The following is a 27,348-nucleotide window of genomic DNA, read 5'->3' as shown; positions in this document are numbered from 1 at the left end:
TACAAAAAGAAGTGGGCCCAGAATAGAACCTTGAGGGACACCCCTGGTGATGGCTGCCCATTTAGATGCTGAAGAGTTTACCAGGACTCTCTATATTAGACAGTGTATCAATTAAGGCTAGGAGTTGAAAGCCTACGAGAAAAACACTGAGCTTGAAGCCATCATTGCACAGAGCTAGAGGGCCATGAAACCATGGTCGACGGTCACATTCACATAAATGAGCATTTAGGCTGTTAATTTCGACAAGGTGTTCCAAAGGTCCTGTTGCTAGTCTGGAGAGTTCTAGTATCACATCCTTACAACTCTCTCCATGATTTTCCTACGTCGCCTTCTGTCGATGTCAGGGGCTAATTCTTTCTACTAGTAACAATCCATGCTGCTGCGGCGGTTAGCTATAATGATATTCATGTAGACTATAACTTTTTCATGTTTCACACCCACTTGTGGTCAATTAAATGTCCAAGAAATTCCTGGACACACTTGAACCAAACCTCAATGTGAGTTTGACCAGACTCAAGCTTTTAGGTTGAGGCGGGTATTCGAGACTACCAAAATTTATGTACCGTATAGCGCGAAATTTTCGAGGGGCTTAATTTTCGCGGATTTCGTGGGTTAGAATCCTACACGAAAATTAAGTCCACGAAAATTGAATTACCTGCTATAGCATGCATAAATTTAAAGGCGTGGCTTCCGGTAAGCAGTCATTCCGCGAACATTGTGCAACGAAATAGCTTTTAGAGGCTAATCCACGAAATATAAGTGCCTCGAAAATTTCGCGCTATACGGTATTAAATTTTGTATCTAGGGGGGTACTCTTTTGGTCCACTGGTAAAGATTCAGGGGTACACTTTTTAGTGTAAAGTATCAAAAAGAAACACTTGGGGGTTAGGTACTCAGGTATGGAACATAATTATATTTGAGTAGGTACCTAAACTGATAAGAGTGCCCCCTAGTCTCGAATACCCGCCTCAACCTAAAAGCTTTTAGGTTGAGGCGGGTATTCGAGACTAAGTGCCCCCAAGTGATAGTCTACACTAAAAAGTGTACCCCTGAATGTTTATTAATTTTGTTGACAAAAAGAGTACCCCCCTAGATACAAATACGTATATACTCTAATAGACTAATTTTGGCACTAATATTGCACCATAGCCTATAGGTTTCCAGTCGAGTCAAGTGGACGACATTGCCAAGTTGTGCGCAGCAGCAGCGTCTTGAAGCGCTAAGCATGGAGCCAGAGGGTATCAACAGGGACTCTCATTCCATTCAGTCTCCTGTACTAGATCTCGGTAGCAAAAGCAAAGCCACAGAAACTGACCATCTCCTATGCCAGAAGTCTTCGATCAATTCTGTGGTTGAAGCTAAACTTACCAAGAGATGGGCTGTGTCAAGTAAAACTATATTCTCAGCAGTGTTTTTGTGGCTGGGGATCATGGTTGTCAGTGCTTCCTACTCCCTCTTTGGTCCTTTCTTTCCAGGGGAGGTGAGCTGAACACTATACACTTCGTTCGTCTCATAGATATTATGTAGAGTAGTACATAAGTCAGAATGCAGAATGGGATTAGAGCATGACCCACATGTATTGCGTTCCCTCGTGTACGTGTAGGTCATGCAAAGGAGCACATGTAATACAATGTTTCCCCTTGTATGCACTAGTTTCTGGTGGCTAGGGATATATCAACGTATCTGAACACCGGTATTCAGCTACACAGGTGATGTAGCCCACTTGTTAGTAGTGTCTACACTTTCTACTGTTCCAGATTAGTGATCTATAAAATCTATAGTGATGTATAGGGGATGTAGGTACCATGTTTGTATACTTGCCATGGTAGTTTTAAATTTCCTGTAGGCAGCAGACAAGGGAGCCTCCCCCACAATGGTAGGAGTGATTGTGAGCAGCTCCCCTCTTTGTGTGGTCATCTTAGCTCCACTGATTGGGTACCTGGTAAGTGGTGAGTGACATCAGTGGTCTAGTTTGTGATGATTTGCTTTCGTGGGCTTCAAGACAGTAATTGCACATTATACGATTATGGTAATGCTAATAAGGCTAAACCCTTTGTTTTAACAATGTATCATGCTTAATCCAGCTGCCTCGTCTTGGTTTGAGATTCACTCTAATGGCAGGACTATGGCTGGTTGGAGGGCCATTCATTTTGCTGGGGTACGTACTCACATTGAAATGGGATGTGGACAATGCAACCATTTGACATGGAAATGGTCATATTCTTTAGCGCATAGCCCCTAGTCTTTTATTATAGTATAGCATACACACTCTTCAACGATCATGAAATATAAAAGATCAAAACAATTTTGGCTTATAGTCGTTAGCTCATGTCTGTATTAGTAGAGCACTGGTATTAGGCACTCAATAAGCTTCTTATTCTGCAGGTTCATGTCCTCTCCACAAATCAGTTCTGGGTGGATGTTTGCAACATTGTGTATCATCTTGAGAATGACTGAAGGTGTGGGGTCAGCCATGTTCTTTACAGCCTGCTATGCTCTCATTCCCGAGCTTTTCCCCAATCATATTGGGACTGCTGTGGTACGTTGGTAACATATAATTAGCAATGGCATCTTACGTGTATTATTATAACCATGGCATATTGAACAAGAATTCACTTCCACATGTACATGTATGTCTGCGCATTATAGTGTATCCTTTTATGTGGTATTGGTAGTTCTTACAAAGCTAAGTATTTCCTTGCTAGGGGCTCTTTGAAGTTGCTACCGGTCTGGGATATGCCATTGGTCCACCACTGGGAGGACTGCTATATCAGGTAATTCATTGTGCTCATGTGAACGTTCTGTTATGGCCACCCGCTTAAACAAAAATCCCACAGCACCTGAGTGCTTAATGCCTCGGAAAACATTAGAGTGTTATTTATATCCTGCTGTGTGTCTATCCCTAAAGTTTGTATTCATGCATGTATATATGCTTTCATATAATTGTACATACACCTGTTTTATACTTTTTAGCAAAGATAACTAACTGCATTTTCTCATCTCTCTATTTCTTTACGGACCAGGCTGGAGGATTCAGCCTGCCTTTTCACGTAATGGGGTCAATCTCATTATTGTTCCTGGTTCCCTGCTTCTTTCTGATCAAGAAGCCTGGTTAGCTCTCTCAAGCGCTTGTACTGTTTCATTATACCACGATTGCCTTTCAGATTGCAAGGCCCAGCCTCTGTCCTGGAAAATAATAAAGATGATTTTGTCGAACTTCACTATCATTTTACTTAGTAAGAATAAAATTAATGTGTAAGAATAAATATGCACACACGTACACTAATACTAATTATACTCGAGGACCTTTTTTAACAGTGTGTTATTATGCAAGTGTCAGTTTTCTGTTTTTCTTCCCTCTTCTCATAGTAACTGTGAACATCTTCTCCATAGCGGCAATTTCTTTCCTCACTCCCTCGTTTCAGCCATTCCTATCTAAATTTGTGAGTAAACTTCTATAAAGATGTTGCCATGCACATATCACCCTACTTCTTATAGTAACAGCATTGTTGAGTATAATTATGTGATGATTAGTTACCTGTTGTCCTGCAGTTTGATCTTGATCCACTGTATGTTGGTCTTGTCTTCCTTTCTGGACCATTGTCCTACATGGTGTTCTCTATAGTGGTTGGTCCTCTCTCCGACAAGCTGGTATGCAGAATTGGTAGTTGTATTATATCTAGTAGCCCTTCATCTAAGTACGTGTAAGTGAGTACATGTAAGTGCGACTCATTTTAAGTTTCAACGTCAATATTAACTTAAATTCTCTGGCACCACTGACAATAATAATGCTGTCTATACTGTCTAATCATCAAATGAAGCCCTGACTATAATTACACACACATGAGTAATTCTATTTCATATGCAGGGTCCAAGAGGATTTATTTTGTTTGGACAAATACTGTACAGTGTTGGCTATATTTTTTTGGGGCCTGCGGACTTCATATCATACCCGTACGTTTTGTATGTTTTGCTGTTTTTGGTAAAATTCACAGCTACCCAATTATGTACGTACAATAAATGCAAATTTAACTGTTTTATTATGCCAGAATCACATTGAGTTTAACTTTACATGCACAGGTATATACTTTGTGTATGAGTTTAACTTTATGCACATGCATCTACTTTTTCTATAGCCAATTGTGGATAACAATCACTGCATTTGTGGTGGTTGGATGTGGAGCAGCATTTGGAATGGTGCCTATCTACACTGACATACTGAACCTATCAAAGTATGTACACTCTCCTAAGTTACATTCATGTACTTAACAACATTTATACATGCCTTTGCGGAATTCAATTGGAAGCATGTACATGTATATTAGCCTGGCTTAGAACCCTGTGTAGACATTAAATAATATTCAAATACCGTATAGCAGGTAATTTTGACAATGAATTAGCAAATCAGGGTCGCCAAAATTGATGAGTGCATGTGACATGCAGCATGGTTGTCAAATTAAACATCGCACTAATAGTTCAATTGCTTTCTTCGCCAAATTTACCCGCTATACGGCTTTGAATTTAAAAACTTAGCCACAACGTCGATCATACACATGTTTACGGTGTAGATGTCGTCGGCAGGCAGACAGAGAAATTGTAGACTTACTTGTGCGACGAGCATTATAATTATGCTGAATATGTGTGTAGAGAATCTGCTGGAGTAGTGGATAGTGAAGCACTTACCAGTGTTTTGTCCGGTGTGATCTCATCCTCTGTCTCATTGGGGTAAGCTCAAAAGTGTGCGATTGCTATAGTAAGACAGCTGTAATGATTGGGGCATCACTAATAATTGGTTTTGCTTCGTGGGGAATCATGGAATGTCACTCATAATAATTATAGTAATTATTATACACTTTATCTGGCTGCAGAGAATTTATAGGGCCTATTATCAGCGGGGGTCTGACACAGTACTTTGACTTTCAAACAAGTACACTGGTGAGTTTGTGTAATCATGTACAATAGTATACCGGTATTACAAGTCGTGCATGAATAATTCTTTACTCCTCCACTGTCTTATTATTCTGCAGCTGTTTGGTGAATTTGTTTTTGCACTGGTGAGTTACATGTATTAATACTTGATATGCGTACCGGAGAGTATGCAATGAGTTTGCAGTGGTGTCTAATCTTTCCTTGGTTATGTGTGTTTTATACCCTATTTGTTGTTATTACGTGTGCACTGTACAGCATAACAGCAATATTATTCTTTTCTACATTGTGCAGGGGCTACTTCTTATTGGTATCACTACAATAGACAAATTTTTGAATCGTAAAGATAAAAAACAAGACCATAGTTGATGTTTTGTTGTCTTCTGTTATGTATTGTCAAGAGGCATTTTAAACTCTCGTTTTGTATTCCCTCCATTTTTATTGGCAGTTTGCACCTTAAATATGTTGAACCTGTAAATGCAGTGCTTTCATAATTGTATAGAATGAAGAGTGTCGAACTACTGATACATGTAGCTCTACACAAAAACTGTGCACAAAGTAACATGACACGCACGTGATAAAGTATTGTCGTTTTTAGGGGTGTGGTAATTCTTTCACGTTCAGAGGCTGAGCTGCTCACTGCCCATTGATATCACAAAATAGAGACAATTGTCAGTCGAGTTGATCCTCTTCACTTGCACTCTTGACTCACTGTTAACAAGTTCTGTGCGTTACGTAATAGATGCGCAAACGTCGTCGATTGCGATTTGCTCACGTGAAGTTGACAGGACTTTGTGCACGAATTTTTTTAGAGCTATCAGTAGTTCGACACTTTTCTCTTCTTATATTTATACTCTTGGTAGAATGGTTTTCATTGGGCAATAATTGTTCAATACTAGTTAGTAAATGAAAGCACCGCGGGTGCTGATGCCTTGGTGGATGTGTCAAAGCTACATGCATAGCCTAAAGCTAGAGCTATTGCATATAAACACAGATATCATGCTGAACGTTTTTCACTACATAGCAAGGTAGGAAATGATACTAGTACAGCAACACTCCATGGACAAGTTTTACTACGCACTCTTCTGAAACGGCTCCAAATAAGCAAAACTAGAACGAAAAATTATTTTGCAAATCCCCAAATTAAAATGAAAACATGGCTAAAAATCTATTGAAACTCTTACTTGCACTTCATTGATCTTTGAGCAGCTGTAGCAGTCCACAGACAGACACACACACCACACTAACGTATACCTCGCTTGCGCGATGCTAACAATAGCCAGTGACACTAAAAAGTGAGTAGCATATCGTACTTATTTGATTTTAAGGCAACATGCACTTAAAAAACGAGTGTTGCAAGCTTGCGCAAGGCATACTGATGCTAACAATAGCCTGTGACACTAAAAAGTGAGTAGCATACCGTACTTATTTGATTTTAAGGCAACACTTAAAAAACGAGTGTTGCAAGCGCACACTTGCTAATATGCCTCTCGCCATGTTTTTGCTTTCGCTAGAGTGTTATAGAAGAGGTAAATAATTTGCAATGTGCTTTGATTCTTTCACAAGGGGTGTCCACAGTTAACAGCCAGCAACCTCGCACTCAAATGCCACTGCATGAGAATCAAAGATTGTAGGGTTCGGGATTTAAAACCTTCTTTTTACGTTGATAACATATAAAATGCTCGTTTCAATGTTTTTTCAAGCTAGGGGTCACGGGTAACACCTACATACTTAAAAAACTGATGGTGCTAATTTGTTTAGAGACGGCCATTCATCAGATTCTGTTAACACTTTTGTCAGACATTCGTCATCAGATGCATTTTATCATCCATACTCCCTTCTATAATGAGAAGTTCATCTCGTATAGATTTGACATACCTACATTTGTAATATTTGTACTATAAAATACATGTATGATGTCTTTATTATTATATAGCTAGACATTATTAATTTGCATCGAAATGTAGTAGACAAGAATTCTTACCATACAAAGCAGTAATCTTTTAAGTTGAGTAATGAAACTCTTTCAGGAGGCACTACTTTGCCAAGCTTACAGGATCAGCTCTGATGAAGGCATCCATCATCACAACATAAGAGTCACTGTTTTCATTCTCAAGGAACTGAACTCCAACTTTACAAGTCCAAGAGAAAGGTGGGATGATTATTTTCTAGTTTGTCAATTTCTGATCTCTACGACAAGTGAAAGGACTGCAGCTGGCACTGTCTAGCGTCTAGTCTAAGGAAGACATTTTATTGGTGGCAAGTGTGCGCGGTATGTAAAGAATTCAATTTAGCAGTGAAACATCACTTCCTGTCGTACCTCCTCTGGTGTACAGTTATATAGTCTCACAAGCTACGCCCCTTCACACAAAGATTGGGTCTGGCTATTGCAGGTGTCCCCTGCACCAGTGAGTAACTACCGTATAGCGGGTTATTTTCGAGGCACTAAATTTTTGCGGATTGCCCAAACAAAACGTTTCGAGGATAGTGGTTCAAATGACCACACCCCTACAGTAGAGAGGCTTCAATACCGGATGTAAACCAATTTTTGAGGCACAAAATTTTCGTGTGTCTGGGTCAATCCTCGAAAATAACCAGCTATACGGTATTAAGACATCACATCATTGTACTTTGTCACTTTTCACCACAAATAAATGCAAGGACTTCGACTCATCATTGACACCTTCAATATAAGAAATACACACTATTTATACTCATTGTCTCTTTATTTTCTCTCTATAAGAGCAACTTGGGCTTGGGAGTAGAAAAGTGGGTCTGTTGCTGTTTGTATAGATGCAAATTCGGCTTTCCAAGCAACAGTTAATCAATATCTGCAAATCACAACACATATTCATTGTTAAATAATTATACTACCATACTTAACCGTCGAACCGGCCATATCAAATAACCGCCCACCCCTTGTTTAGCCTAAATGTAGCTATGAAAACATATGGGCGCTTCGACGGTTAAGTACGGTACATGTACTTATAGCAATGACTCGTTTACTTTTTCACTATAAGAAGATAAATTATTAGTAGGCACATGGCTAATTAACTTCTGCAAATAACATTCATCGTACATGTACCGTCACTATGTATTAGCAATGGCTAAAAGTAGATTGAGTTTGGCACATCCACCGAGGCATCAGCACCCATGGTGCTTTTATTATAGTAAAATCCTAATTAAATCCTTCGGTGTATGTATATAATTCAAGGAGTAACTGTCTCCAGTGTACTTGTTGCTGCATGTGGCTGTGACGACTGTTCTCTGAAACCATAAATATTACCCAAATCACACTACATCCCACAATATATCTCATGATCCCATTGGAATCTCAGAACCAAACTTGTCACACTTCAAGAAAAATGGTATGAAGAACATGGTACCAAACAAATACAGGGGAAAAAACAGTGCTTTTTGAGAAGTCAGAGTTCAAAGAATACTAATTGGATGCTTTGTCGAATGAACCCATACAACATGCCAAAGGCATTTCTTAGGCAACAAAATGATGTACATTCTTCGTCTTGAATGTTAATGGTTAGAATAAAAGTGGAGAATTTCTTCATTCTCAATCTCAGAAGCCATATTGTTTACAAACCCAAATTTTTTTGGGATGTTATACCATTCCTCATACATAATTATACCGTATAGCGTGTATATTTCGAGGGTATATCGCAATTTTCGCTGATCAAGCATGTACTGCGAATATTTATACCCACGAATTTAATATCGCATGCATGCATGCTGCAGAAAGGCTGCTATTCCGCGAAAGTTTATACCCTTGAAATATACTCGCTATACGGTACCAAGTTTCGTGCAATTTGAAGAGGTCACGTTGAATTGATATAGAATGACCCATGCATGTATAATTATGATTGTGTACCCACACAACATCCTTCACCTTATAACAGAATTACCAATGAATTCCAGGAAAATTTCCACAGAAATTGAACTACTTTCACCCACTAGATCTACGTGCTTGCAGCAGACTGAGTGTGTTACTGATTAACATAAACTGTCAAAATGCTGCAAAAAACCTGTTAATGATGACTCTTGTATTTCCAAGCCCATGTGTTTCCGTCATTCAAATTCCCTGGTTATCTATGTTGGGGTGATTATTCCAAAGTAACGCTTACTATGCTAACACTGACAAGGAAGGAAGCTGATGAATGTAATTTTGTCATTACGCAGTGCAGGGAAATCAGGTTATTTGCTATTTATTAGAAGAATATGCATGATTGTACAATTGTATAAACACCTCTATACAATGGTAATTAAAAAAGTATTAAGTCACTTGCACATGAAACACAAAGGTAAAGCTTCCCAATGACTGATTGCATGCTGAATCAAGTACAACAGTCATTTAACTGCACATATATAGGTCTTCAATGGTAACTAAAATACAAGAAAGGGTTTATTCATAACTATTTAAGGCAAGGAAGTACTTACTAGACATTACCACTAGTCTACTATAGTGTTTCAGAGACCACATGATCTCTGTCAAAGTTGAGAAGTTGCAACAACTTACGCACACACAGACAGCTCGGTCGAGAGAGCCAACCTTATGCACACACACACAGCTCAGTCGAGAGAGCCAACCTTATACCAATAGAGGCAATAGCTGAGGTAGAAACCATTACATACTCTAAATAAGCACGACAAGTTTATTTATAGAAACCGGCCCTCAACATTTCCCCCTAAAGTCGACAACACCTCATTAGGATTCGTGGGAGGAATCCTAATAAGGTGTTGTGCATGGTTGCACAGGGCAAATAGTTCATGCTGAGTCACATGTGGACAAGGGGATTTTATGTACAAACACTGGTAAATAAAGATTTATGGGGGTTACCCTAAAGCAAGCTATTGGCATTTAAACAACATGTGGGGGAAAATACCTTCCGGTTCTCCAAGCTTTTGCATTTGTACTTCAGTAGTAACCTCACCCGATCATGTAGTCACCCAATCCAGTAGAGTACAATCAATTGTAATTCACTATTGAAGCATGGTTTTTACAACTAAAACAGACACCCTAGCCCTAGGAATTTGTTACACATTGCACCATAGATAAAAGAGAGGAAACACTTAGTGCCTAGAAAACTATCCGGGTTTCGCTCCGGGATTTAATCGAGGACGCCTACTGTACATGGTGCATGGCCAAAGACACAAAAAAGAGACAAATGATTGTCTTACTGTCAGTGTGAGAATCCTGCTGCCGAACTTTTACTTCTATATTTGATCGATACTTGAGGCTATTATGACACACATGCAGTACACTACTTAATTATTTAGGTTGTTCTATATACCTGTGTTACTGGTACAGAAACATATCCTAAAACATGTTTCTGTACCTCTAAATATTCTGTTATTTCCAAATGATACCTATACCACTAAGTTTTAGTTATTGCCCCAGCACAGTGCATCATGTTGCACTGTGTGTAAATGCAGTGGATTGTATAGATATCAGACAGGTAAGTCCATCTTCTTGCACTTGATGTACGAGTGCCTAGTCACTGCACTTGCACGACATGTATATATGAGGGATGGCTGTTATAAATTATACGGACAAAAAGTTATTAACGTATACAATAATTATACAGCTGCAGGAACAAAACTACCCAGTAGTTATATGTATACATAACTTTTTATACATTAGGCTGACAGGGCTATAATAATATACAAGGCATATATATAGGCCGGAATCATATGCAGGTTCAAACATAGGACTGTATATACATATGCATGTATATGGGATATCCCATGCACTCACTGACAGATAATTAACTTCAGCTATATATACATACCTAACACCTGCTAAAATCAAGTGATGTGCACAGAATTTTCGAAGTAGTGGCTATTTTCAATCCTACAATCTCAATTCAACACACAAATTTGGCATTTTATCGCCATTATTCATTATGTGGTAACTAGGACTAAGTGGTGGTTATTTTTGTCTAGTCTAGAGGTGGCTAGTCCAACCACCATGATGGCACACAAGTGCATGTGAGCACATTACTGTGCTTTAGTTTTGCTTGTGCATTCTCTAAATTGAAATGAAGTTGAGATAAATAATTATATCTCTAATGGTGTTGTACCTATACAACTGAAATGATGATGATGCAGAAAATAAAAAGTAATCAGTGTCTAAAAATCGGCAGAAGTGTTTAAAATAAGTGATCCTGATCCCTCTTCTTTATTATTCCAAGAATGGCAAGTGGCAGTTAGTTCGAATGTTCCCCTGCTTGTGTGAGATACAGCGTCACTCCATAGCACTGCATACAAGAACCCAGTGGGAGCATCATCTCCAAACGTACTCACACTCTCTCCAAACAGGGGGGAGGACTTGTGACCCAAGTACAGTTGAAGATAGTCTTTAGAGTCATTGAACAATGTGTGTCCACTACTCGATGCAACAGTAACGTGGTTGCATTTGTCCACAGATATGTTGTACAGACAAAACATGCTGTTTGAGTAATGCTTTGTGTTATGATTGTAAAATCCAGGTGAACGAAATGTCACAGAATCACCGGGGATTTCCGTAACAAGTTTCTGACTTGAGACATGTCGTTCATTGAGTTGCACTTGCTTACTGGTCCTTACTCTCCATTTAAAGCAGCGTACAGAGCTACAGAAGGAAGAAATATACTCATGTCTATTCTGTGCATGCTCAGAAGTTCATACAGTGTGGTGCACTACTATACTTATAGTCAGCACAATCATGCATGTATGTAATGAAACAGCTATACTCACTTTTTTTCCACACGGACTCTATTTTCAAGGCATTCTTGTGTCAATCCAACTGTTTCATGATCTTGGAACTTCTTAATAATACCTCCTCTCGGGCTGGCGTTTCTTTTGACTATGATGTTATCACAATCTTGTGCCAAACTCAAAGATAATACTGCAACCAGGAAGATTGATGTAAGTAGACCTAAAGACATGATTGTGTCGCAGTAATTGTGGTTGAATGGATGATTTCAAAGTGATCTAGATTTGAAGTTTTACCTCTTCACTGCCTTTTATATATGCATGGGTAGACAACCACACTCAGCATTCCTAAACCTGTCATATAGTAAATTCATATTTGGTCGATCAATTCCTGGGGGACTGACTATACGTTTGTTTAAGTAAATCTCATATTTCCTAATGCAGATTAACAGTCAACATTTTGTCATCCTCCATGATTCCCCTTGTACTAAAACCAGATGATAATGTCATTCAACAGCTTAATTGATTCAAGCATGCACGTCTTATACAAACTAAAAGGCTCCAAATGAATGCCACAAAGTTGATGAACCGCCACACAGCCATCAACTGATTTTTAAGCATTATGTTTAAGTCATTTTTATTTATGGTAACAGTTTCTTGTGAGCTAAAGGAAGCTAATTATAGTACTGCAGGTGTCAACTAGACTAGAGACCACTCCCTTTGACTGGCCAGGATGCATATAATTAGAGATGGGCAACTACACTTTTATTTTTATCCTACACTATACAATCTGTGAACCATCACAGATTGTATAGTGTAGGATAAAAATAAAAGTAAAATGGTAGCTAGTCAACAAAGCGATAACTACCATAATAATGTGTGGGAGGTTAAACCTCGATTCCAGGCCATGCATGTACATAGTTTCTAAGCAGTGAGTCAATGTATATATAACATCGTGGTAGCAGAGATTTTTCAGCCTCCTAAAAGGGGGTGGTCTCCAATAATATTATCGGGAAAATGTTTAGTGATCAACACCTAGATCTATATGGCACCTATAGATCAGTGTAATCTCACATAATCTACGTACGAGCTAGTGCATGAGCATGCAAATCCACTTGAATAATAATGAAGTTGAAATGTTCCGCACCTTGGAGCTGCTAGCAAAATCAACTAAGATTTAAAGAGTTAGTCTATACTCCAAGCAGAGAGCATCCAGCCAAACATAAGTATATATAATTATTTCACATGAAGAAAATAGTAACTAAATCAAGTTCTGTTAGTGAAATACTTTGCTATTGAAATACTTATGTATTATGTGTATATTATGTATAGGTATAATGTGTATTGTGCATATACAATCATGACCATGCATGCATGCATGCATGTGCCAGCTAAATTCAAAAGACAATCAATAATTTTATTGCCCTAGTGCATATGAAGACCATTAAACATTTTCATCACATATATTATTGACATCATGCATGGTTGCTTCATTGCACATGTAAAAAGTTAAGTTAATTCCTTTAATAAGTCGATGCATGACTGTATAGATTATTCAAGTAATGTGAAGCATGGATTCACTTATCAGGTGAGGCAATAAAACATTCATTTGTCGACTGAAACGATTACTATGTAACAGTATAAAAGTAGAGAATTTCGAAAATAAGAGAGTTAAATGTTCAAATGTGTTGGTACCCTGAGCCACTCAATTCATTCTCTGTATCTGCAACAGGGTCATTGCACATAGCCTCAAACTCAAACTTTCCTGCACTTGAGAATTTCTCAGCATCACTCCACAGAACTGCATAGAATGAAGAGGTGGGGACACTCTCGCTGAAGGAACCGATACTGTCACCAGTCACTGTGGTGGTCACCTGACCAAAGTCGAAATACAGATAATCTCTCCCGTCGTTAAACAAGCTGTGTTCATCAGACGTAGATCTAACAGTGATATGGTTGCAGTCCTGCATGCTAATATTGTATACACAAAACATGTTGTTTGAGTAATGCTTCTTGTTATTGTTGTAAAATCCAGGAGAACGGAATGTGGCCGAGTTACAAGTAGAAACAGTGAGATTTTTTGGGTGTACTTCTCGTTCGTTGAGTTGAACATTTCCGCTAGTTCTCAGTCTCCATTTGAAACATCTCACAGAACTGCAAGACGGAGAAAAAACAATCAAATCATGTAATCATTTATTACATCGAACTGCATGTATAGTTTTATTCCCCATTACTCACACAATTATCCAACTATGCATATTATACAGTAAATTTAAAACTTACTTTTCATCCACACGCAAATCACTGATACTCTCGAAGCACTCCCTCCCCAATCCCACTGAAATGTGATCTCTATAACCGCCAACAAGTGACCGCCTGCCTCTTTCATTGACAATGACGCGATTGCAGTCTTGTGCAATTGGTGATCCCAGTATGCAGTATATAGAGGAAAGCACAAGCAGATAAATGAGATAACACATCTTAACACATTCACTGTTAAAAGTTCCTTTTCTCTTTTATTTTAATATGCTATGTTTTTTGTTCATAATCATTTTTTTTAGTTTAATATCCCTGTTAATTTCTCAAAGATTAGAGAACACCAATTATTTTCTATTGATACCCATTGACTTGCTTAACCAGATGAACATTCAATAAGATGAAGATCGAGTCGTATACTCCGCATATACAAAGTAACATAGAAGTTAACGGAACGCTTGAAACAGTATAGTATAGTCTAGTCCATAGCTAGCTATGTTGTTGACAGTTCTGCAAGCTGGCTTCTTGCAAGTGCTGCTTGGGCCAATGCCTTGAGTACCACCACATCTCTTCCTGCTTGTAGTGAGGCAATTGCACAGTTACCTGCATGCATGCATGAAACGATGTGTTATGCAATTCTACCTAAATTTAGGTTTACATGTACCATTAACTTTGTACGTTGTACCTAAATTTAGAGACAGTTGCATTATAATAATACCTAAATTTAGGTAAACTTCATGCATACATGAACTCTACTTGTGTACATGTGCATGCATGGATACATTCCCATGCACTATTATACACATGATAATTACATGTATGTGCATGTATATAATATTATGCATGTAATCTTATTACATGTACTCATTACATATATACAACTACGCTATGCTGACGAGGCCCAACAAGGCCGAAACTATCTGACTATCATGGCAGGTGGTCCATAGTTGTTTGTACATCACAATCATGCTGGGTATCTAAAACATAAAAATAATAGTAATCATGCATGCATGCACTGTCATCCTATAATAATTACCAGATTCACTTGTGGCATCAATAACAGTGCTCCCTTCAAAAGACAGCTTCTTTATAATGCCTGTCAGCACACAAATCGGAATCTTAGCAGTGGATTGATCAATACAGGGGAAGAAATTGGACCGCCCTTCCTCAACGAAGTTAAAGTGGTCCTCCTCCAGCTTTCCACTGAGTGAGTAGTGTCCCACTACCACACAACCAATTGATGGGATAAATCCCAGTGGATGAGTGGAATCTAAGCCACCTATAACAATAATGATTATGGGCTGTATAATAATTATTATGCTTATAGTTATGTACGATATAATAGGCTGCATGTGTACATAATAGTGCGAAATGTTCGAGGTGCTTATATATTTTGTAAAGGCCTCTAAAAGCAATTCGTTGCACAATGTTCGTGCTTACCAGAAGCCACACCTTAAATCTTTGCGAGTTATAGCAGATAATTAGTAGTATTGCAACCCACGAAATCAGGAAAAATTAAGCACCTCGAAAAAGTTCACGCTATTATACAGTTGTTACACGATAAATATTATATACAGTCATGCGAAATATTTATAGCGTTGTTATTTTGAGTGTATAATTATAGCAGAGGCGAAAAACCGATGGATTTGCACACACCGTGTGACACAAGTTGTTAAATGTATAATGTCGATGAATTATTATTGAACATAGTTTACCTGTGCACGCTGTCTGCCAGTAGCACACACTGACGTGTTCGTAGCACTTCAACAAACAATTCTTCAGTTCTTCAATTTTTGAGAGACTGGTGCTAATCAATGCAACATTAAATGTGCTCACAGTTTTCTCGGGTATTGTATTCAGCTGTTTTGTGGTGTACACAAGGCTTTGAATTTGTTCTGTTGTCCACGCCTGCACGAAGTTGAACAACATGTAAGTATAATATCAGGAGTGTTTATATACGTAGCTATAACATATACATGTGTTATAGCTGTACGTGCATGCATGCACATAATTATACCACGGGTATGTCAGCCAGGAAGAGATTTGAGCCCATGAATGTAGGGTAGACATCCCTAACATCTTGGCAGCACATGTTTGCTGCATCCCCTTCGACCACATAAGCCTTGCAGTGCCTGAACTTATATATATCAGCCGAGGGGACAACAGTGTCTGTGCTGCCTGATTTTTCTGCTTTTAGAGCTGCCTCACAATATGAACGAAAAGACGCCGGTATTGTTTTGGTTAAACATATCTGGTGGAATGTCCTCAGACGCTCTGGGGTAGTGAAGGCAGGAAATCTACATTTTGCCTCGCACCACGTACTGGAAGTAGTTATCCTGGGATGGAATTATACTTAACTTAAAAAATGTGATTATAGAAATAATACACTTTAGATCAAAAAAAGGAAGTTTTCACATGATTTAGAAGTCCTCACGAGTCAGGGCTAGTAGAACCCTCACCGCGTTCGGGATACTACAATTACCAGCCCTTTGGGCTTCTAGAAACTTCCTAAACAGTGTCTATACAAATGCATGCATGTGATTGTTAATTTACTTGCAAAAAGCCCTTTGCAGAGACTTTCTTGATCTGTAGCTGGTAGCTTCTTCCTTTAATTCGGCAAGGCTTAGCTCACTGCTTGAAACCTGGAAAATTAATAATTAACATTTAGAGCTGCATGGTTGTAGTATCCCGAACGTGTAGAGAGGGTTCTACTAGCCCTGATTATATAGATCATGCATAATATAGCAACCATGATTCTCAATTTAGTCAATCATGCACTATTCTTATCTAATCTTTGCTACATAAGTGAAGTAAATACCGTATAGCGCGAAATGTTCGAGGGGCTTAATTTTCGCGGATTTCGTGGGTTAGAATTCTATACGAAAATTAAGTCCACGAAAATTGTTCTTTAATTAGAATTACCTGCTATCGTGCAAATATTTAAAGGCGTGGCTTCCCGTAAGCAGTCATTCCGCGAACATTGTGCAACGAAATGGTTTTTAGAGGCCAATCCACGAAATATAAGTGCCTCAAAAATTTCGCGCTATACGGTAAGTATACTAAGTTGGATAGAACACTTCCTCTATAGCCAATCAGATTGCAGGCAAACATGATCTAAAAAACTGTTACTTCATAACAACTTCAATGCAGATATAAATAGATTACGCTGTCAGGCTCCTATATTATACCTCTGCATGTGCTTCTTTATACGTAACAATATTATTTTGTCTATAGAAAATCTTCTCAAGCGCTTGTATACCTTTGATAACATTTCCAGCTTGAACTCATCAGGAAGGCACTGGATTGGGCTAAAATTTTGCTGCTTAAACTCGGGCTTTGTAGTCAGAGATTTTGTTGAGAGGGTCTGATCTTTCAGCTCCCCCTCCTCGTACAAGTTCATGACCGATACGGCCAATGCCCAGACTTCCTTAGTAAAGCTTGCCTGCTTAAAGATATTCTCCATTGTGCAGCGGCCCATATCCTAAGATTTGGACAAATATTATGAGCATGCATGGATCAGTTCTGTAAAGTACAATGTATATTAACAGACGAAATAGTATAATACCTGAGGTAAAATGCATCGCTTGCACACATCCTTCCATTCCACCGAGTCTTTTGGGGTTTCCTCCTCAGGAGCCTTACCGCACATTGAAAACAGTTTCGATCGGCAGGCCTCAAGCTATAATCATAGCAAAATGAATGAACACAGCTTATTTCTTAGAGGAATTTTGAATTCTTTAACTTACATAGTCCCGATGTGTCATCTTGTGGATAAAATGACTATTTGTGTTGTGGCGAGAGGCGAGCCTAAGTGCTTCATCGTCTGTCAGACCAACATACACCTCAGCAAGGACAGTCTGTAGCAACGTATTGTCTGAAGACTTGGCTGCTACTATCCTTCTTGCCAAGGCTGTATGCTGGCCTCCAAGCAGCTCGTACTTATAGGCGTCCACTCTGTTGGTGTCAAACACATCTATGCTCTCGACAGAAATGCACAGGACAGCAATCGGAGGTACACCTGGAGCAGAGGGATCCTTAGTGAACTTCTTCACTAGTTCCTCCACAAATACAGTGTCAACCGTTCTTAAACAGCGTTGTGTTTTGGGTTCTGAGAGGTTTCTCAGCTGGAGATCAATAGTTCCTGCATGCATGCATATACAATATCAAGTGAGAGAAGTTCAATTGTGCCTTGGTGCGCATGCGCAAGCAAGGTTGAAATTGCATGTGTGATACAGTTGGCACACATGCAGCTTACCAATCTTCTTGGTGAAGATCGCATCGTCCATAGTATCTTTGTGCTTCATCCTCTTTCTCGATACTTCCTCCTCCTGCTGACTTCTCTTTTCTCCAAGTTGGTGGCTGCCGTCTATGCTTTGGGTACTTGTCAATGAAGACAGCGGGTGGTCATCCTCAGAGTCACCACCATCAGACAACGCCTCCTCAGTTAGCAACTCCGAACTGGTGGGCAGGGGGCTTACAGGAACTAAGAAGCCTCGGTCAGAATTAAACTGTAGATAAAGTAAGAATATGTACATACATATAGCTGCTGTAACAATTTTAATACCTTATCAGGTTAGCTAGTGTAGATTATAAACACGAGGTTTGTATACAGTGCATGATGTCAAGATATAGAATTCACACGTACAAACATTGATTGCCATGCACTGATTGTATGTTCAACTGTTTTCCCACGCATGATGCATGCATGGGTATATAATAATTATTATAAGCATGCATGCAGACAGCAATTTGAACGGTTATATATTGGTGGGTTAGCGATCATACATGAACTCTATACTATAATTATTAAGTAAACTTTATAATTATATAGAGTTATTATTATGTTAATTTTATGTACAATGTATGTAAACAAGTGATGTACATGAAAAACGCATTGTACATCAATTATTACATTTTCCCTATCACAAGGATCTATATGACCCCCCCCCCCATTATTCCTATGTGAAAACAGGGACTGTATCAACTGTTGTACACCTTAGCAATCACGCAGAAATGGGCAAGACACATTATTATGATACCTTTGTCAGTTGGTTGAAGACTTGAATGAAGTCGACTGCTCTCGCCCCAGGAGACAGCCTCAACAGTCGACAAAATGCTGATTTATTCCATTCAAACTCCTTCCGGTTCAGGAGCACAGTAGTCTTGCATTTAAATGTGACCTGTATGACCAATAAAAACCAGGATTATATCTGTGGTGCTTATTACTAAAATTACAACATTGTTATACATTATAGCTTACCTCAATGGCTTGATCTAGGTATTCTTTAACCTTATCACAAGTCTTTCTAGTAGAAGGAGTACCTATTGAATATACACTTTCCAAGACTGGGCGATTTGGGAGTTTGTAGCTCTTAATCCTTGCACCATTCTTGTACACAGTGATACCACTGACTCCACCCACGAGAAACTCAAAGTGCCACCTCTTGGTTGCAGGCATTCTTCACCTATGCTGTAAACTAGGGAGCTACAGTAGCTAAGCACGTACTACTAAGTGCAGCGCAGTGCAGTGCAGTTTTAAATGCAGCTGAATAGTGCTAGTCCATCGGCGCATGCGCAATAAAGTAGCCATGCGTGAACCCGCAGGTGTGATAGTTCAGTGCGCATGATTTGTGGCTTGCATGCATGCAATGATGAATGATTCATGTCCTCTCTATGATGGCAGTTATAGCCAAGACTCTCTCCTTATTGTGTCACCAGGGACAAGCAGTAAGCAAGACTCACAAACTAGCATCAGGGGTGCATGCACTCCTGCTAGCATAGCTAACAACAAGCAAGACTCTCTCCTCATTGTGTCTCCAGAACTCGAAACAAGCATAGTGCAAGACTCTCTCCTCATTGTGTCTCCAGAACTAGAACTCGAAACAAGCATAGCGCAGGACTCTCTCCTTATTGTGTCTCCAGAGCTCGAAACAAGCATAGCGCAAGACTCTCTCCTCATTGTGTCTCCAGAACTCGAAACAAGCATAGCGCAAGACTCCCTCCTCTTTGTGTCACCAGAACTCGAAACAAGCATAGCGCAAGACTCCCTTCTTATTGTGTCTCCAGAGACAAGCATGACTACCAACACGCAAAACTCTCTGCTCTTATCTCCTGTTGTAGACAGCAGCCAAGAGTTGTTTGTGTCCTCCAGCTTCACTAACTGTGATGCTGACTCCGAACTACTCGAACTCATGGATTTTGATCCCCAATTTGAAGCTCCTTTGAATTCAACACCTGTCAAGAAGCGAAGGACAGAAGATCCTTTGGAATATGAGAGTGAATCTCCTGTAAGCTCTCATCGGTTTCAATGTTGTGGAAGGGTGTGTATTGCTGCATTTACTCAGCAGGAAGTACAGAAAGTTAGAGGTATCTTTAACAAAAAGAGAAGAGCTGACCAGAAACAGTTTCTGTTTGATACCTCATTGATATTTATTCCCTCGTCAAGCAGACAATCATCGAGCTCAAGCAAGCTTACGATGATGCTCGAAGGAAAGCATGTATGCAAGAACGCCTTCTTGAATATTCTTGGAATTTCAAACAAGAGATTCAAAACAGTAACCGAACAATTCTCAAATGGCATTCACAAAGCCACTAGAAAACCCCACGTGAGAGCCGAGGCCTCAAAAACGTCTGAAGCCAAGACTTGGATGAGGCAATACTTTAATCTCATTGGAGATCAGATGCCTAACATCGATCGTGTACACCTTCCTCATTTCCTCACTAAGTACGATGTGTACGTCAGGATGAAGAGGGAGCTCATGGCTGGAGGAATCCCAGAAGATGCTGTTGTGAAAGTTTCTACCTTTTACCGCTTTTGGAAAGAAGATTTTTCGAAGGTGCTCATTCCCAGTGTAAGTATTCTATTATACTATTATTATATAACCATAACCATATAATTATCCAATTTACAGCAAAGCGCTTTCAGCAAGTGTGATATTTGCACTAAGTTTGACCAGGAAAGAATGAAGAGTGGATGGAGGTGTGAATTTAAGGAGGAGTATGATCAACATCTACAGATTGTTCAGTAAGTGACTCTGCAAGCCTTTACCTTGTATTCGAGTACACATTACATTTCCACGCAATTAATTCTTTGCCTTTAGTCAGACAGCAATAAAATGTACCTAAATTACTCGTCCCATGTGCATAATTATACATCCAAAACGTAATTATGCATGGGTGCATGGGACTCACAATTATATGCATACGAATTTTATTCCATCTTGCTATTATTATTATGGTGACAGGCAAGAAAGGCGGAAGTATTATGGTCATCGGGAAAAATCTAGAACAAATCCACAACACAGTGTTACCATCATCATTGATGGCATGGATCAGCACAAGACCAATCTTCCTCGCCTCGCAAAGATCCCAAAGTCTGTGCAGGGATTGCTTCCTCTCAGAACACACGTCACTGGAGTGCTAGTACACACCCGGGCACCTCATGGAAAGTTAGCTCACGTCTACATTGACATGCTGCAATTCCCTCATGACTGCAACGTTACGATTCATGTGCTGCTCAAATCCTTGATTGCTCTAGATCATCTCCCACCAGTTCTCAACATCCAACTGGACAATACAGCAAAAGAAAACAAAAACAAGTTCTTCCTGGGGTTTTGCGCATTGTTGGTAGAACGAAAGATATTCACTAAGGTATCATTATAGTAATTATTACATAGCAACTGCATGCACTGCCCTGCCCTAATGACTATAATTATAATCATTCATGCACACATTGTCAATGCATGGTTGCCCATGCATGCATATGACACTGTATACATTGTGCTATAATAGGTGCGGGTAAACTTCCTACCTGTTGGTCATACTCATGAGGACATTGACCAGCTTTTCTCAAGGATATCTAAGCAGCTCACTCTAAAAGGAGCTGAATCTTTACCAGGTAATAATTATGCATTCATAATTATACATGTAGTATGTAGGTATTATGCATGGTGGTCAATTATAATTATAGCTATAATTATACTTCCTAAAATTTATTAAGGTTGGTTTTGAATTGATTGTGACATTACATAATTATTGTTGCATGTAAAATTGTACAGATCTCCAAAAGCAGATTACACAGTCAAGCACACCTACCCCAACGGTTGAGGTACTCAATACTATTTCTGATGTGAGGTCGTGGCTGGAACCTTGTATTGACAGACTAAATGGTCACTCTCTTCCACATTGCTTCAAATTCTTTTTAGAAGATGGGAAAGCTGTGATGTATTTTCGGCATTGGAGCAGTGATGCTTGGTGCAATGCTGATGTAGCAGTGAAACTACTTCTGGCAAGTCCGCATGTAATAACGTTTTTTTTGTCAGTGATCATAATAAATACCGTACAAGCACATTATGTATGGCAACACACTTTGTGTTAGGGTGTATGCAGTTGTTATAATAATTAATAGCAGTTTTTTACAGACGCTGAAGTTCGAACCATAAGTATATTCTACAGCTCTCTAGGCCCTGATAATACACCCATTCGATTCTTGAATTCTTTAAAAAATTAATGTGCCTATTATGTTCATAAAAATTTGGATTTTGCACTATATAGCGTAACATTTTTGAGGGTTAAATTTTCGCTGATTCGTGCATTTTACTGTAACAAAAATGGACAATGTATTTATCGACCTACACCTCTTATGGCTATAAATTAAGCTCATGCATTCGTATAGATCAAATTACACTCTTTTAACTTTACATGCAAAATGTTTACTGTGCAGGAGATTCCATGTGGCATTCCAAATAGAGTTCACTTGTCTGACAACAAGATAGACCTGCCACGTCTACACATAGATATTCCAAAGTTTTATTCTTGGATCTCTGATGATGCTCGTATTTGGTGGGAGCAATTTGATATGGACGCTGTCTACTCTGATGATGAATTTGGAATTACCCCCTGGCCCTTGCTACATCTCCAAGAAGGTGAGCAAACTCTCATTTCAATCAGAATTATATACGTAACACCATAATATACTTTACATTACGTATATCACTTATATTCTAATAATTATTACACAGTTCGTCAACTGGCCCAACTCCCAGCCTCAGGATCAGCAGATATGAGCTGTGATGCGCCTCAGAATACCCAGCTTCAAGCTCTATTTGCTGCAGAGAATGAAGAGTGCAATGTAAGCAATAATTATACGACAGTTCAGCACACCTATTGCACTTTCCCTAAATTTATAATAACCTAAATTTAGGTCACTTTGCATAATTCTTCAACTTAGGTATATACGTAATGCATAAGTATATACACACAATTCCCTAAATTTAGGTCAATGTGTGCATGCACACACACAAATTATACCATCCCTAAATTTAGGTCACTGAGTAGGCTTCCTAAATTTAGGTTGCTTTGTTCACATGGTATCTACCTTCAAATTCAATGTCATACAGGTGTAGACTGGGGCCTACCGAAAGCAATCACGGACAGACGTTAGGGAGGTGCAGGATTTAGCAGGTCTCAAGATTGATCAGTTGCTGGCAGTCAGAAGCTGTCCAAGCAGTAACATTGAGCCATGGATTGCTCAACTTCGATCGATCTCAGATTCAGAGGTAGGAGTTGTCTGGATGGAAGGGAAGTACAACAGCAAATGGAAAGTGGCAAGAAGACAGGATCCAGAAAACAAGAGGAAGCGAATTGAGTGGGAAGATTCAGTCACGAAATCCTCAATACTCTTGTACGATTTCCAGTTGACGTCCACCGGTCATCTACGTAAAAAGACAATAGAACATTTAAAGAGTGTATACCAAGAGCTAAAGCAAAGTAACACCTAATGTTGTGTATATTTCATTCTGTTTATCGTGATACAAAATATATCTCTGTTAGCTTCTCCAAATCTAGTATGCTAAACAGAGTCAATAAAAACAAGTTAACATAACCATGGAATACAACAATAACATAACAATGCAGATAAGATTTACAAATAGACAAAAAATCAAACAATTTTTGTTTCACTTAACTAATAAAACAGTGAATTCTATTCTGATCCTGCAAAAGAGAAAGGGAACTTTTAACAGTGAATGTGTTTCTTGTATATCTTGTATTTCTTGTATTTCGGATAATTGATTTGCTGAGTTATTTTGTTAGCTGAATGTTTCTGTTTATATACTCAAATGCAAACCTAGATGCTGTATAAAATAGCTTACATGTATGTATATAATCGTGTACCCACACAACATCTTTCCCCTTAACTGATTACCTGAATTACCAATGAATTCCAGGAAAATTTCCACGCGGAAATTGAATTAAAAAGTTAAAAAGTTTGCTTTCACCCACTAGATCTACGTGCTTGCATCAAACTGAGTGTGTCACTGGTGACATTAGTTAACATAAACTGTCAAAATACTGCAAAAAAACCTGTTAATGATGACTCATTTATTTCCTTCCGTCTGATTAGACATTAAAATTCCCTGGTTATCAATATTCCGAAGTAACGCTTACTATGCAGTAACGTAGTAAAACTTGTCCGTGGAGTTTGCTATACTCTACTTAGTAGTTAGTTCTGCACTAGAAAGCTAGCTATTCGTAGCTGCAAGAGTGAGAAGAGAGCTCTACTGATCATGATGCAGCAGCCATTAATTTTAGACTTTGTACTTTTGGCATCATTTTTAGCATCACAATCATGGTCAGTTTCCCTGCGATTACAGATTAGCCTGCATGCAGCAAAATTAATCCATCATCAGTGCTGTGTGTATCAGCAATAATATTGCTAATACAGCTATAGTAGCTCTATGTTATATAGTTTTTACACATCCACTGAGGCATCAGCACCCGCAGTGCTTTCATTCATTTGTTAATCAAATTATCAAAGGCTCATAATTATTATAGGTATTGTACTTTGACTAGCTATGGTATTGGATATATCACGCCTTCAAAAGCTTCTCAGTGTAACAGAGACCTATATACATGTAAAGGCTTAGCTGCTCAAACTCGAATATAGTACATGTAAGCATACATGAGGTCATTGAGGATGACTGAGGTGGTTGCGGCAGTGCAGATATATCAGACAGTATAAGTCCATCTTCTTACACTTGATGTATGAGTAGTCACTGCACCTGGATGACATGTACATATGAGAGATGGCTGTTATATACGGACAAAAAGGTCATAATTATTAACATATACAATAATTATACAGCTCCAGGAACAAGATTCTACCCAGTATAGCTATGTATATACACTCGGCTGACAGGGCTATGTCACACGTATGCATGCAGGACTATATATTATAATTATCTCATGCACTCACTGTCAGATAGAGCTGCTATCACAAGCACTCAGAACAGCTATACCTAACACATTCCTGCTAATGATGCGCACACGTTAATTTTCGAAGTTGTGGCTATTTTCAATCCTCAATCTCATTCAACACACACATTTACCTTTTTATCGCCTATTATTGGTAAACTCAGACTAAGAGGTTTGTCTAGTGGTGCTTATGTTTGTCTAGAGGTGGCTAGTTCAACCACCACCGACAAGTGTGAGCACATTAATTCCTGTGCTTTATAACATTTTGCTTATGCATGCATTCTCTGCAAATTAAAATTGAAATGAAGCTGAGATATAATATGTTGGGTGTACCTACAACTGAAATAATGATGATGATGCAGAAAAAAAGTGCCAGTCTAAAAATTGGTAGAAGTGTTTAAGATAAGTGATCCTGATCCCTCTTCTTCATTATCCCAAGAATGGCAAGTGGCAGTTAGTTCGAATGTTCCCCTGCTTGTGCGAGGTACAGCGTCACTCCATAGCACTGCATACAAGGACCCAGTAGGAGCATCATCTCCAAACGTACTCACACTCTCTCCAAACAGGGGGGAGGACTTGTTACCCAAGTACAGTTGAAGGTAGTCTTTAGAGTCATTGAACAATGTGTGTCCACTACTCGATGCAACAGTAACGTGGTTGCATTTGTCCACAGATATGTTGTACAGACAAAACATGCTGTTTGAGTAATGCTTTGTGTTTTGATTGTAAAATCCAGGTGAACGAAATGTCACAGAATCACCGGGAATTTCCGTGATAAGTTTCTGACTTGAGACATGTCGTTCATTGAGTTGTACTTGCTTACTGGTCCTTACTCTCCATTTAAAGCAACGTACAGAGCTACAGAAGAAATATATATACTCATATCTATTCTGTGCATGCTCAGAAGTTCATATATACAATGTGGTGCACTACTATAAATTATACAGTTAGTGGTGATATGCACATGCCATGTATGTAATGAAACAATTAGTACTCACTTCTTTTCCACACGGACTCTATTTTCGAGGCATTCTCGTGTCAATCCAACTGTTTCGTGATCTTGGAACTTCTTAAAAATACCTCCTCTCGGGCTGGCATTTCTGTTGACTATGATGTTATCACAATCTTGTGCCAAACTCAAAGAGATAATACTGCAACCAGAAAGATTGATGGAAGTAGACCTAAAGACATGATTGTGTCGCAATAATTGTGGTTGGATGGATGATTTCGAAATGATCCAGATTTGAAGTTTTGAGTGACTACCTTTTCACTGCCTTTTATAAATGTACCGGGTATACAACTACACTCAGCATTCCTAAGCTGTCATATTTCATATTTGGTCGATATCAATTGCAATTCCTGGGAGAGTACCTGGGGACCATACGTTTGTTTAAGGCAATTTCCTAATACAGAGTAACAGTTGATACTTTGTCATCCTCCATATACAGATATAGCAGTAAGTCAACGTATAGTCTATATATATAACATCGTGGTAGCACGAGATTTTTCCCGCACAATAATTTTATTGCCCTATTGCATGGCCATTTCATCACATGCATCAACAACATCATGGTTGCTTCGTTCAATTCTCCTATAATAAAAAATTAAGATACGTCCTTCATATTAATCTATGCATATATAAGTTAAGCATGGATTCAACAGTATCTTATCAGGTGAGGCAATAATTTGTTGGACTGAAATGATTACAGTATTGAAAAGATAATTTTGAAAATAACAGTAATAATGTTCAAGTGTGTTGATGGTACCCTGAACCACTCGATTCATTCTCTGTAACAGCACTGTTACCAACAGGATCATTGCACATGGCCTCAAACTCAAACTTTCCTGCACTTGTGTATTTCTCAGCATCACTCCACAGAACCGCATAGAATGAAGAGGTGGGGACACTCTCGCTAAAGGAACTAACACTGTCACCGGTCACTGTAGTGGTCACCTGACCAAAGTCGAAATACAGATAATCTCTCCCATCGTCAAACAAGCTGTGTTCACTAGACGTAGACCTAACAGTGATATGGTTGCAGTCCTGCATGCTAATATTGTATACACAGAACATATTGTTTGAGTAATGCTTCTTGTTACTGTTGTAAAATCCAGGAGAGCGAAATGTAACCGAGTTACAAGTAGAAACAGTGAGATTTTTGGTTGGTACTTCTCGTTCACGATCATTGAGTTGAACATTTCCGCTAT

General features: G+C 38.9%; 5 protein-coding genes across 6 annotated transcripts in view; 3 read left to right on the top strand and 2 right to left on the bottom strand.

The window, feature by feature from the left end:
- The first annotated feature begins 1,118 nt into the window (after nt 1-1,118).
- On the top strand, nt 1,119-5,387 carry LOC135339936 (MFS-type transporter SLC18B1-like). Of its 2 annotated transcripts, XM_064536186.1 has the most exons (15): nt 1,119-1,480; nt 1,847-1,942; nt 2,085-2,158; nt 2,386-2,539; nt 2,706-2,774; nt 3,024-3,111; nt 3,165-3,236; nt 3,370-3,443; nt 3,553-3,651; nt 3,869-3,954; nt 4,137-4,232; nt 4,648-4,725; nt 4,869-4,935; nt 5,028-5,054; nt 5,221-5,387. In XM_064536186.1, exons 1-15 carry the CDS (start codon nt 1,226-1,228, stop codon nt 5,293-5,295), a joined length of 1,410 nt encoding a protein of 469 aa, XP_064392256.1. In that variant the 5' UTR covers nt 1,119-1,225; the 3' UTR covers nt 5,296-5,387. The 2 variants fall into 2 exon arrangements, with proteins under 2 accessions (XP_064392256.1, XP_064392257.1); XM_064536187.1 differs by lacking the exons at nt 4,869-4,935; nt 5,028-5,054; nt 5,221-5,387 and having other exon boundaries at nt 4,569-4,711.
- A 7,584-nt stretch (nt 5,388-12,971) lies between these two features.
- On the bottom strand, nt 12,972-19,345 carry LOC135339923 (uncharacterized). The gene is made up of 12 exons (XM_064536166.1): nt 19,148-19,345; nt 18,927-19,067; nt 18,143-18,395; nt 17,634-18,028; nt 17,453-17,566; nt 17,147-17,368; nt 16,441-16,529; nt 15,905-16,223; nt 15,603-15,795; nt 14,924-15,166; nt 13,915-14,490; nt 12,972-13,785 (listed from the first exon to the last, which is right to left on the bottom strand). The coding sequence occupies exons 1-11, from the start codon at nt 19,343-19,345 to the stop codon at nt 14,381-14,383; spliced, it is 2,277 nt and encodes a 758-aa protein (XP_064392236.1). The 3' UTR covers nt 12,972-13,785; nt 13,915-14,380.
- A 181-nt stretch (nt 19,346-19,526) lies between these two features.
- LOC135340193 (uncharacterized) lies at nt 19,527-22,264 on the top strand. The gene is made up of 5 exons (XM_064536515.1): nt 19,527-20,738; nt 20,799-20,911; nt 21,132-21,537; nt 21,679-21,784; nt 21,945-22,264. Exons 1-5 carry the CDS (start codon nt 19,527-19,529, stop codon nt 22,262-22,264), a joined length of 2,157 nt encoding a protein of 718 aa, XP_064392585.1.
- LOC135339949 (uncharacterized) lies at nt 22,260-23,682 on the top strand. Its single transcript, XM_064536206.1, has 3 exons — nt 22,260-22,811; nt 22,908-23,017; nt 23,286-23,682. Exons 1-3 carry the CDS (start codon nt 22,595-22,597, stop codon nt 23,289-23,291), a joined length of 333 nt encoding a protein of 110 aa, XP_064392276.1. The 5' UTR covers nt 22,260-22,594; the 3' UTR covers nt 23,292-23,682.
- Nucleotides 22,811-27,348, bottom strand: part of LOC135339917 (AP-4 complex subunit beta-1-like) — a 42,998-nt gene continuing 38,460 nt past the window's right edge. The window contains exons 29-31 of the mRNA XM_064536157.1: nt 23,853-24,947; nt 23,304-23,600; nt 22,811-22,994 (exon numbers count right to left, since the gene is read on the bottom strand). The gene's annotated coding sequence lies outside the window, so the exon portion shown is untranslated. The remainder of the gene's footprint in view (nt 22,995-23,303; nt 23,601-23,852; nt 24,948-27,348) is intronic.

The sequence above is a fragment of the Halichondria panicea genome, chromosome 8 (genome assembly GCF_963675165.1).
Source record: "Halichondria panicea chromosome 8, odHalPani1.1, whole genome shotgun sequence".
NCBI lineage: Eukaryota > Metazoa > Porifera > Demospongiae > Suberitida > Halichondriidae > Halichondria > Halichondria panicea.
The sequence above is the reverse complement of the archived record's forward strand: the minus strand, read 5'-3'. Positions and strand labels throughout refer to the sequence as shown.

Excerpts from the sequence above, each read along its gene's own strand:
- LOC135339923 (XM_064536166.1), bottom strand. The coding sequence starts at position 19,345 with ATGCCTGCAACCAAGAGGTGGCACTTTGAGTTTCTCGTGGGTGGAGTC. Across the intron at positions 18,396-18,926 it reads TCTTCAACCAACTGACAAAG|TTTAATTCTGACCGAGGCTT; the intron begins GTATCATAATAA and ends CTTTATCTACAG. Across the intron at positions 15,167-15,602 it reads CTGGCAGACAGCGTGCACAG|GTGGCTTAGATTCCACTCAT; the intron begins GTAAACTATGTT and ends TTATTGTTATAG.
- LOC135340193 (XM_064536515.1), top strand. The coding sequence starts at position 19,527 with ATGCATGCAATGATGAATGATTCATGTCCTCTCTATGATGGCAGTTAT. Across the intron at positions 20,739-20,798 it reads CGAAGGTGCTCATTCCCAGT|CAAAGCGCTTTCAGCAAGTG; the intron begins GTAAGTATTCTA and ends TCCAATTTACAG. Across the intron at positions 21,538-21,678 it reads AACGAAAGATATTCACTAAG|GTGCGGGTAAACTTCCTACC; the intron begins GTATCATTATAG and ends GTGCTATAATAG.
- LOC135339936 (XM_064536186.1), top strand. The coding sequence starts at position 1,226 with ATGGAGCCAGAGGGTATCAACAGGGACTCTCATTCCATTCAGTCTCCT. Across the intron at positions 4,233-4,647 it reads GACATACTGAACCTATCAAA|AGAATCTGCTGGAGTAGTGG; the intron begins GTATGTACACTC and ends ATATGTGTGTAG. Across the intron at positions 5,055-5,220 it reads GTGAATTTGTTTTTGCACTG|GGGCTACTTCTTATTGGTAT; the intron begins GTGAGTTACATG and ends TACATTGTGCAG.
- LOC135339949 (XM_064536206.1), top strand. The coding sequence starts at position 22,595 with ATGTTTACTGTGCAGGAGATTCCATGTGGCATTCCAAATAGAGTTCAC. Across the intron at positions 22,812-22,907 it reads CTTGCTACATCTCCAAGAAG|TTCGTCAACTGGCCCAACTC; the intron begins GTGAGCAAACTC and ends ATTATTACACAG.